The sequence below is a fragment of the Phycodurus eques genome, chromosome 3 (genome assembly GCF_024500275.1).
Source record: "Phycodurus eques isolate BA_2022a chromosome 3, UOR_Pequ_1.1, whole genome shotgun sequence".
NCBI classification, from domain to species: Eukaryota; Metazoa; Chordata; class Actinopteri; order Syngnathiformes; family Syngnathidae; genus Phycodurus; species Phycodurus eques.
The window spans coordinates 3,764,915-3,776,171 of NC_084527.1; the positions used below are offsets into that span (position 1 = coordinate 3,764,915).

General features: G+C 41.9%; 1 protein-coding gene across 2 annotated transcripts; it reads left to right on the forward strand.

Moving 5' to 3' along the window:
- The first annotated feature begins 2,046 nt into the window (after positions 1 to 2,046).
- Positions 2,047 to 9,664, forward strand: arid5a (AT-rich interactive domain 5A). 2 transcript variants are annotated; one of them, XM_061673278.1, is made up of 7 exons: positions 2,047 to 2,061; positions 3,268 to 3,326; positions 6,707 to 6,866; positions 6,952 to 7,004; positions 7,462 to 7,559; positions 7,638 to 7,797; positions 7,883 to 9,664. In XM_061673278.1, the coding sequence occupies exons 1-7, from the start codon at positions 2,058 to 2,060 to the stop codon at positions 8,870 to 8,872; spliced, it is 1,524 nt and encodes a 507-aa protein (XP_061529262.1). In that variant the 5' UTR covers positions 2,047 to 2,057; the 3' UTR covers positions 8,873 to 9,664. The 2 variants fall into 2 exon arrangements, with proteins under 2 accessions (XP_061529262.1, XP_061529263.1); XM_061673279.1 differs by lacking the exon at positions 2,047 to 2,061 and adding an exon at positions 2,421 to 2,506.
- The last annotated feature ends 1,593 nt before the right edge of the window (positions 9,665 to 11,257 follow it).

Below are 11,257 nucleotides of genomic sequence, written 5' to 3' on the forward strand. Positions count from 1 at the left end.
GTAAATGTGTTTGGCCTGTGATGTATGTAGCTACTTCTTTGCATGGAATTCTGGCAATATATTCAGTTGCAACATTTATATCATTTTGTCCTGCCCATCGGACTTACACCTTAAAAATACTGAATGATCTTTATTCATTATGTCAAAGATGATTTATCTCTTACTCCACAACAACATCCTTCATGGTGGAAAAAGTTACTTTAGGGTTTAGGCCTTTCATTTTTTAATAATACTTTGTCCCCAGGAAGGTGACTCATTTCAGACAATCATCATATTTGAATAAATTATTGTCTTTTGTTTTTCCGTATTCTTTTTTTGGCGACCAAAAGCAAATGTATTTAACAATGAACCAAAATACTGCAGACTACAATGATAATAAATCTACAGCACTGTAAAACATCCCCAAAAATTTTTTTATGTGTGTGTGACATTTCACTAAAACGGTCGTTTTGTAATGTCATTTGAAATTTCTATCTGCAGTTGAGGGCATCCCCCTTCTGTCACAGATCAAACACATGTGGACACTCCGCACTTCAGCTTTACGTGTGTGCGTGTAGTTTAAATAAATTACAACTAAACACTGTCAAATCATGATGGCAAAAAAACTCTCAATAGAAAAACACTGAAACAGTGTTAAATTTATGGTAATATTTTCTGAAATGGCTTAACCATTCACACATGCACATTTTGCAGTACAAATATGTTAAGAGAATCATATTTCTCTGTCGAATTTACAGATGACTGTTCTAAAACAAATATCCAGTGGCCATAAAAAGTCCTGTGAAGCCACGCAGTTCCCAGAATGCATTGCGCCACGCAATGTTGGATTATTGCAGTGATAGGGATGCTAATTCCTGTTGTTCGTGTGTTCATGTAACCAATAGTTTGTTGAATGTGTGCCTAATTTAACACATTCATGGCAACCCACCCGCCCGATTTTTCAAGTAAAAACGACAGAAGTTTTGTACTGTGTGTGTCTGTGCGTGCATGCGCGTGTGCTTTTTCTTGTTGTTGGTGATGAGGAAAAAACTCTGGAGCTGAATATGAGGCTGAGCAGAGATGAGACTGACCCTATTCTTTCAAAAGGATGACAAGTGTGTGACAATTACCTCGCCATGCCTTACAGCTGCAGGTTCTCTAATTTTGATATATGTCATTGAAAATTGCTATGGCCCAATCTCTTATTTTTAGCATCAGGACAAAGGTCAGTCACGTTTTTAAAGAAGGGGTCCTTTCATCTTCGTTAAAAGTAAGTTGAAAATGAGGTTGTGTAGATTTGGAGCAGTTTGATGTTACCCAATGACATATAAAAATCAAATAGTCAAAAATGCATACACTTTATTATGACAGTATAAAAATGCCTTGCATCCTGTACTTACCTCACTATTCATTTCCAAACGCATGCTTACATGAGAGAAATGTTTTATTCAAGTTTTGGGAAACATGATATTTCTAAAAGATGCTGCCTGGGCATAATCTTTATGATTAATAAAGTGCCGCGTTTTGTGTCATTTCAAGCAAAAAAGACACCCATTCACCAATTAACAATTCATTTGAAGTCTAAATTCCAATATGGGATGAATCACTTACTAACTTCCTTATCTTAAATATCTTATTTTTTGTGTAATATTAATAAACGCAATGGACCGTCAGACGTCTTGGCTACAGTACTTGCGAGTCGGCTGCTGCATACAGCATATAGCAATCAAAATGAAAATACTGTACTACAATATGGAAATAAAATAGACAACAACGACAAGGACACGAACTGAAAGGAATACATCTGGAAACGAACATTGTGCGTCCAAACTGTGGGAGACAAACAAATGAATAATGCGCATACAAAGCATGTCAATATGAACCATGGTTATCTTGAAGGCACGACGTACGAGATGAGATCTTTTTATTTAGCCTCTTTATAAGAGGAGAAAAAAATTGTGTGCGTGCGAGTGTGTGTGTGTGTGTGTGTGTGAGATGTGTCAACCAGTGAGTGTGTGCAGGGTTACAGACATCATCTTGTGTTGTTGAACACTCCCGTCGGAAGGAATCCTCAAGAGATGGGTGAGAATCACTGAACTGAAGTTTAACTTTGAATTCATCGCAGTTTTTGTTTTTTTGTAATCGTAACATTCTGTGTCCTGTGAAAAGACATTGACTCATATCATACAGTGTGTATTTAATATGAATAGTTGCTAAATGTTCAAGAAACAAACCACCCCAAAAAGTCATTTTTGACAAAGAAAAAGAAAAGAAATGAGCGGTGCGTGTTGATAGGGTCGAATAATAGTTGGCATGAGCTGTAAAATAGAAGTGATACATTGGAAATACAGAGATGAAATAGAGAAGTCGGGGGTTATATTGAAAGCAGAATTCGAATTTGAAGCCGCAGCACAGGAAGCAAGCCATCTTAAAAGGAGCATATTGGTTTTGCGCACAAACCATGCAGCGCTTGAAGAGCTGACAGCAGACAACTGGCGCCTCAAGAGACTTTCATTCATTTGAAAATGTAAGTTTTTAGGCACTCAACAGTGTGCGTTGTTCTTATTCCATTGATATTTTCACCAGATTCAAATGCCGCACGGCAAATTGGCTAATACCCAAGAACTTAGGTATTAGTCAGTGTTTCCCAAGCTTCAGTGAAAACCCTTCATTACGGACACAAAATTGCACCGCATTGTACAGATGTTTCTAATATTTTATTTCCACTAGGTTTGAGATCACGTAGAAATGTTGATTTTTTTTTTTTTTTCCTTTGAATAAATGTCTCAGAAATTCAGTCTAGACATGGTTAATGTAGTTAACGTGGATTTTCTATAAATAAGGACATTTCTAAGTGACTCCCATACTTTTGAACGGTAGTTCATATATTAGTACGACGAAATGCGTTGTTCTCACCGCTGCAAACTACAACGGCAAAAATAAACATATTGTTAAATGAATACTTCTCTCAAAAAGACAAGGTTGGATTCAGCTCTCGTGTTCGAGAGTGCAGGTGTTCCTAATATTGTGACTGCAGACTGAATCAATGTACAGTGTAGTCTGTGTATAACAATATCATACAGTGGTGCGCGCGAGCGCTTGTGTTCACGAGCAGGAAGTGGTTTGTTACCTGCCGTTTCATATCAGTCTCCGTCGACAATATATTCGTGCGACCGTTGGAATATTACGACATTTACGAGTATGCGTTATGCGAACAGCACACGGCTGCAAGTGTGATATTATCTGACGCCAAGTGAATGGACAAAACGTGTGGCGTTTGCTTTTCAGCTCATGAGGAGCAAAGTGTGACGGTGGCCAGTGAAGAAGATATGGAGACACCGGCGGAGGTAAAAAGAACTGCCGGCTGCCCTCTGAGCTATTTTCAACACTTACAGTTGATGTGTGACTGCAGACATGACTCCACACACAGACGCATTCTCATTTCCCTTTTTGCCGAATTTCATAAGGTGTGCACATTTGAAGCGCTTGATCGTATGTGTCGTTTCGGCTGCGCTTGTGATATGAGTAACAAGGAACGCGTGATTCTTCTTTGAAGGCACAATTTGGTCCTCCATACAGGAACTGCACATATTCTTCTCATAACTGAGAGCAAACTGCAATGTGAGAAAGACAGATGAGTTCATGAAATTTTCCCAGGCTGGTGGTTTCTTCGGCGACCTCTGACCGGCCTGTAGCGGCGACCTTTAGCATGGTCGCCCACTCGTAGTTTCCCCGAGTTTGAAATCAACTGCTCTCTACCCGTGCTGCAGTTGGTACAGGACCCTCGTTTATTGTGGTGGACGCGTATTGTGGTGGACGCGTTCCACACACACTTTTTTTTTTTTTTTAAAACAAAACACAAAAACACATAAAAACACACTTTTTCAAACATCGTAACAAAGATATTCTTTAGCATCTTTTCCTCACAATCTCACTCATACAGGTGCCCAAATAAGAGGCACAAGCGTGCTTGCTTCAAGCAGTTCAATAATTCACATATTGTGAAATGAATACCTCCCTGATAGACTCAATAAAAAGTAAACAACGTTATATGTATGGTACGACGATTGGCCTGGATGTCATTAGCTCAAGCCAGTGGAGCCAATATTTTCAAGACCGGTTGATGTATCTCAAGGAGGAAACAAATCACACATGTTCTTCAAGCTTCTGTCAACCAATCAGCAGACAGAAATGTGTCTAGCGTCGCTCCACCCTTTAGGTGCCATACGCTACACCAACTACGAACTCATTTTTGGTTGCCATTAACAAAAACTTCAAATCTTGAACTGTTGCAGTGGTCAAATTACTTGCACCGTTCAGTTTGGACTCGATTATATCAATTTGTTCCCCAAAGATTTGCCCGATTCCAGGCGCTTCATATTCTCGTCTATTCTTAGCTTCCCTCTAACTCGACAAAACATGTATTTAGTGTTTGAGATATTTTCAATGAGGAAGGAATTGTGTTTAAGTTCTGAGGGTCCATGAAGTAATAGAATTCAACCCCTTAACAAGCAATACGAAAACAATTGCATTTTATATTTTCTTAGGGCGGTCATAAGGAAAATCAAGGTTTTAAAATATTAGCCTCTGTTAAATGGTTGACAATGTGTCACTTGATGGGAACAAAAAGTGGGGAGCGAGAGAGCAGCATCATGGCAAAAACAGGAAGAAAAGTGACTTTTTCAAGAAACGCACAGCTCAAAAGCTTGGGGGCATTGGATTTACTTTATTTGTATGTACTGTATTTATGTTATATTGTTTCATTGCTGTTTTTATCCGCGCATGGAAAAAAGAAAACATGAAACTATTACCATAGTGGCTAGTTCTATCAGCGTGCCATCTGCGTAGCGTGCAATATTACGCCTTTATTTTAGTTCTACACGGACAAAATGTGCTCTAAATGTAAAATCTTTCGTTTGAAAACATGGTCTACTCTACTCGTTGAGCTGGCATCTCTGGAAAAGTTGCCATCCATTCTCCTTAAAAGTGATGATTTAGTACGGGTTGCTTGAGCGGGTGGTTAAAGGGTTAAGGTTTTAAGTGGTGCAGTGTGTCAACCGGCCGTCACCCATCGCTGAGAATGGGACCACGCAGTCACGGGTTTTGACAAAGCAAATACGGGGAAAAACCTCCATCCTTATGAAGTGGACTCAACTGCCTGGTTGACAACAAACCAAACAGTGGAACTGAAAGCAGAAGTCGCCGGATGCAAATGCATACCGGTTTTGAGAGGTGTACAAGTACCGAGAAGTCTCTTAATTTGGATCTTTGGATCACAAAGTCTGCAAGGGCTGCGAGTGAGGGAAGTGGACCACTGAGGCCTTGAAACGGCAGAGCTGGAAAAGAGCGATGCCGGGCAGATGACGGCTGACTCAGTCGGGACTCGCCTGGAGGCCCGCACCTTCACTATTACTCACTGCGCTGGCCGACTTCTCGGAACCAGGAACCACAGAGAGGAACTTGATTCAACATGAAACTATCATGAGCTGTTTGTTGTAGAACGGCTGCCCTAAAAAAAATACATATAATATATATATATAAGTGTCTTCATGTGTTGACTCAAATGAAAATATCGAGAGCGTCCATTGTGGTTTCTCATACTTCCAATCTATGGAAAGTGATTGTCTGATTGGCAATGTGAGGTTTCGTGTTTGAATATTTGGCCTGACTCATCCTTTTCACCGTAGCAACATCTTGCACCAGGCAGTATTTGCCTGGTAACAATAGTTCACAGTCAGTGTCATGTGCACACGGACCACTTTTAAAATAGCGGCTCATCTTCTTCAGCACTCGGCGGAACTTCTCAACTAAGACGCTTGTGCAGACTCTCATTGTTTCATTTCCACTTCCTTCCAAACCACAAATAGTGAGTGACATTGTCAATTCCTTTCTCTGAGGTTGTGGCCAATCTGAAATGTGTCAAAGATGGAGTAACTACAGATGAAATGTTAGAAGACTCATTTTGTGTGCATTGTGAGTTGCATTTTCCAGTATTGTGAGGTACTTGAAATATTTCGCACTGCAACAGGATTTGTGTTGAGATGATCGATCGATACTTGATAACTTGAAGTCCTCTCAAGTCTCGATGTCCAATAAAACTAATAGGTATTATGCTTAGCGATTCAAAACGTAATTCTCTGTACAACAGTGGGCACTGACCTTTTTGAAACTGAGAGCTATTCTTCTTGAGCACCGATTAATGCAAAGGGATACTAGTTTCATCCATACTTCTGAAAGTAAAAAAGGGCTCAAATGACCTTTCATTATATGTTATTATGAATAAAGAATGATATTATTTATCTATGTGAAGACAGTGATCACATGAATCATTTCTCACCATCATCCACAATGATTTAACAATGTGGGAAACAGATAAACATCAATATGTTATATTTTATTCTTATAGATCTCTGCAACCATTTACTGTGCATTTTCAAATGATCACTTGTGCAACATTCCTAGGAATTCACAATGTCCCATGACCGATGTGCTAATTTTAGAACAAGCCCGCGGGGGTCTTATAATTCATCATTATATTGGAACATTGTCTAGAATTTTATTCTTCCCACTTTGCACCCATTGTACAAATATTACAGTAGCATTAGACTGCAGTATATTTATTACTTACAGTGTACTAACGTGCAACATCTGAATGAATGGACGGACGGACGGACGGACGGACTGATGGCTCTCCAGATCTCCTAATGCTGTGCTTTCTCCATATTAGACGTCTCCTCCGGCCACTGAGGTCCTTGAGAAATGTGAGGACGGATCGCGTGGCAGCCTGCTGCATATGGAGGAGAAGTCGTTCGTCTCAAGTCTGCACGCCTTCATGAAGGAGAGGGGCTCGCCCATTGAAAGGATTCCACATTTGGGCTTTAAACAGAGTGAGTTTGTTACTGGTCAACACAGTAGGAATGCTGAGGTGCAGCCAATATACTTGAGTTCCAACTTGTTTGATTTTACTCGCAGTTGACCTTTGGATGATCTACAAGGCGGTTGAGAAACTGGGTGGATACAATTCAGTAAGTGAATTTATTGCATTGAAGTGTTCATTTGTTGCCAGGGGTGACTGACACCATGATGTGTGTCGTCGTCGCCCCCCCCCACCCCCCGGCAAAAGACCGCAAGGTCGAACGGCAATAAGCTCAAATCCCCCGCCGCCCTGAAAATTTTCTGGCTCCGCGAGCTTGAGTTTGACACCAGCGTTCTAAGGGCCGTTTATTTAAATGGATAAATGTTCTCAAAATTATCCTAATATGTGAAAATGGGTCTTATAGTTGAGCTTTAAAAAACTATATTGTTACTATTTCCATCCAAATGCCCCAAACGGTCAGTAAAAAAAATGGAGGCCACGCGGGCATGCGTGTGTGTGGAGTCAAAGCAGCGGTTATGGGACGCGCTACACACTTCTCCAACGAAACAAAGTTTGCATTCAGTGCACAGATAACGAATGGTGTCACAAAGCGCAATCGTCAACAGGTGACAGCGCGACGCCTGTGGAAGAAAGTGTACGATGAACTGGGAGGCAGTGCCGGTAGCACCAGTGCTGCCACCTGCACTCGCAGACACTACGAGAGGTAGAGCCGTTCTTCCCTTCCCAGCTGATTTCATGTCCGAAAGCCATGTCTAACCACGCAGTTTGGCTCACGGTGCAGGCTGCTGTTGCCCTACGAAAGACATCGAAGAGGAGAAGACGATAAGCCTTTGCCCCTCAGCAAGCCAAGGAAGCCCTATAAGAGGAATTCGGGGGGGAAGACGAACAAAGCAGAGTGGAAGGGGAAAGGAAATATGTCGGAAAGAGAAAAAGATTCTGCGGTACGTATCGCATCATGCTGGATGAAAGTAGCTGAAAGTGTCCCATGTATTGATTCTTCTGACTCCGAGCTGTTTTGTTTTGCAGCGGCTGCTTTCGGAGGCCGCAAGTCAGAGTGAAGCAGCGCCGCGTGCCGGTTCTGCTCTGTGGTCGCGGACCGCTGACAGGCACCAGCCGCAAGTGTCCCCGGCGCCTGGCCTTTATGCCAATTGCCACCCGCCGCACGGCCCGGCGGCATCGCCCTGGCCCGCAAACCTCGGAAAGGTCATCTCTCCTCTGGAGAAAAAGAAGCGCTTAGCCCAGGCGAGCCTTCTGGCCAATCCGCAGGGGGAGGAGCAAGACAGGCCTTCTGTTATCCAGCGCTCCGTGTCTCCAGCCTCAGGCAGCCACAAGTGCGACTCCTCCGACGGCTCGCCTCGTCCTCTCTCTTCCTCCTCCTTCTCCTCCAGGAGCCCATCCCCGTGCTCCATCTCGTCAGATGATGAAAATAACTCAGCTGCGGCCCCAGACTGTTTCGTCCGAAGTGATGACGCGCCCAAGAGACCAATGTCAAAAGATCCAGCAGGAGAGAGTAAAGACAGAAATCAAGCCACATTTTTAAAGGACAAAGATCACATTGAAGACGTCGACTGGAAGCCGAATGTTGCCAGCAAAGACCTCAAAATTCCGACAAAGTCTGCACAGCTTCCGCGGCCTGCTCCAATCCGGCCAGGCCGCAGAATCCCGCACGACGCTTCGACGCATCACAACAAGTCTTTCCCGTTGCCCTGGGAGACGTTCACGGCAATGCCAGCGAAGTTTCCTCCCGCCCAGCAGCGGCTAGCCCACGCCACTTGGGTTGCGCCGCCTTACGACATTTCGGGCAGAGATTCTCACCTGCGGACGGCGCCGCGGCAGCCGGCCTTCCTCCCCAGGATGAGAATACCTCAGACTCAGCTGACGTACCGCTATGTTCCTGCCAACGCAACTCACTCTGCCCTCATCTACCCGTACCCGTACTCCATCCCTCTGTGGGGTCCCCACACTTCGTACCCCTCCCCCACCGTCAACACGTTTCATACTCAACACAAACTATGACTCTTTCTCTTTATCTGCACGTGTCAGCAATTTCTGCTTTGGAATTTTTTGTTGTTGTTATGACCTTTTGTATGACTCTCAGAAGCATTGGAGCATTCTGTGATTCACGGTGTTGTCTACCACCTGCGCCATTACACACATCAGTAGTGTGCCACGAGAGATCACCAGGTGTGTGTGCTGTGGAAACATGAAGCAATTTCACTTAATTGGTCCGAAAATTACTTATTTTATAAGAATATAACAAAAAAATTGGTCTTTTTTTCATTTGGTTATGCCAGCTATGTATAGCGACAGGCACAAAAACTAAACGTTTGCCCACTAGATGGCAGACGGTACAATTAACCAGTCTACCCGCATAGTGCTATTCATACAACAGAATAATAGTTTTGTGTTCAACTAGGGCCCACATTTAACTCTGAGTAAGTAAATTGGAATACCTTGAGACGTTATCAACGGCACAAAATACAGTAAACAGAAGCACATTCTTAGCACATCTGCCGCTAGCGTCAACTAACACTGTCACTGAACATCAGAGTGGCTAAACCTCTAGCCAGGAAATAGCTAGCCAATAGTATGTCCTCATATGCTGCCTTCAACGTCACTCAACAGACCACACCTGCCTTTTTAAGGAATATACACGTTCACAGTCACAGTTTGGATAGTGCAGAATGTGTGGATGGTGACCCGAAGTGGACAAAAATAATAACTGCACCTGACAATCATGTACTGCTTTGTGGTGTTACAGTGTATGTATGTGTGAGCTTTCCAATATATATAAATAATACAATAAATACTTGATCACTACTTTGCTGATTTCGTCTATCACGACGGAGGGAGGGGGGGGGGGGGGATGGGGGTGTCGGGAACGTACCCCCTGCCATAAACGAGTTATTTACGATATATAGTTTTGGGGACATTTTTGTTTGGTGTGCCATAAAAAAAAAACATGTGGCTTAGCTCAATAAAGACTGGGAACCACTGAATCATTCGAGGACTACGAATGCAAACGCTCCCAATGTGTCACAATTTTCAGTTAAGTCGTGACTTATCCAGCTATTTGTGGCTTTGGCTAATGTCAGATGATATTATTACTATTTGTGGCAATTTCATGAGAATATTTCATTCCTTTGGCATCAAATGACAAAATCTGTGACCTTTTGCGGCTGACCTGGTAAGGAAGCTTGAATGAAATTGTCTGATTATTTGGCGAGATGTTGCCAAATAAGATAAGAACCCGTGCTCTTAATTTCCTGAATTCATGGCACAGTTTCACGCACCCGTTTTCAGCCGAGATAACATCATCCTTGATTGGAACCACTGAGGGGAAATTCCCATTCATCTCAAAGTCCTATTCAGTCACAAAGTAATTGTTTGACCTTCTTTTAACACGCCGCACATCTTCTGAAGTTCATGGCATTTTACTGAAAGAGAAAAAAAAATGAAGAGAACATCCAGTTTCATTTAATTCTCACTTGCTTTGACTGACATCTGTCTCTGTCTCAACATTGCACTCACAGGATCTGTATTTTTGCTGGTGACATATAAAACACCAATTTGAATACAGTATGTAAACTAAGTAACATAGTATGGGATGCAAAATAATGCATTGATGCAGATGAAAAACTGGCAACTACAACATAATTCCTTTGACTTTGGAACGCGCAGTACTCAGATTTACTGCATACTTTAGCATACTAAAACTTCAAATACTGTAGCGCAGTGATTGTCAAAGTGTGACACGAGTACCACTTGTGGTACTTGGGCTTCCTCTAGTCCAGTGGTACGCGAATGAATCATTGACCAAGTACAGTACGCAGTTTGAAACTGAACGTTTAATCTGTTTAATATAGTTGAATTAAATGTCAGAAGTTTGTGATAAAACTTTTATTTAGGTACATTTTTATTTACATTTGATGTGCAATACATTTAAATTAAATCATTACTTTTTTCCCCCTAAAATTCTTCTTCGACTAAAATTGAATGTACTATTCTGTTTTTAGTCGCTTTTTTTCTTCTCTCGTAATAGTTCAACTTTATCCCTGTAAATGGGTGTTGATTTTCCCCATATTATATTAACTTTGTACTATTCCTTTCTGTCGTAATATTATGACTTTATATGTCTTTTTGAAGTTTTTCACATAAAATGTGGGCTTTACTGTTGGAAAACTACTTTTTTTCCCCTTGTAATATTATAACTTTATGAAGAAAACCACTTTGTCGTTTTCTGATTCATATTTAGGCCTTGTACGCTCCTGCATTTTAATGTAGGTCATTTTCGTGGTACCTGGAAAGCCAATTATTTTGTGGGGGGAAAGTTTGAGAACCACTGCTGTTTACTTGCTAAATCTAAAACTAAAATCCCTGGTTTTTGACTTCCAGGAAACA

Excerpts from the sequence above, each read along its gene's own strand:
- arid5a (XM_061673278.1), top strand. Across the intron at positions 6,867-6,951 it reads ACATTTGGGCTTTAAACAGA|TTGACCTTTGGATGATCTAC; the intron begins GTGAGTTTGTTA and ends TTTTACTCGCAG. Across the intron at positions 7,005-7,461 it reads AACTGGGTGGATACAATTCA|GTGACAGCGCGACGCCTGTG; the intron begins GTAAGTGAATTT and ends AATCGTCAACAG.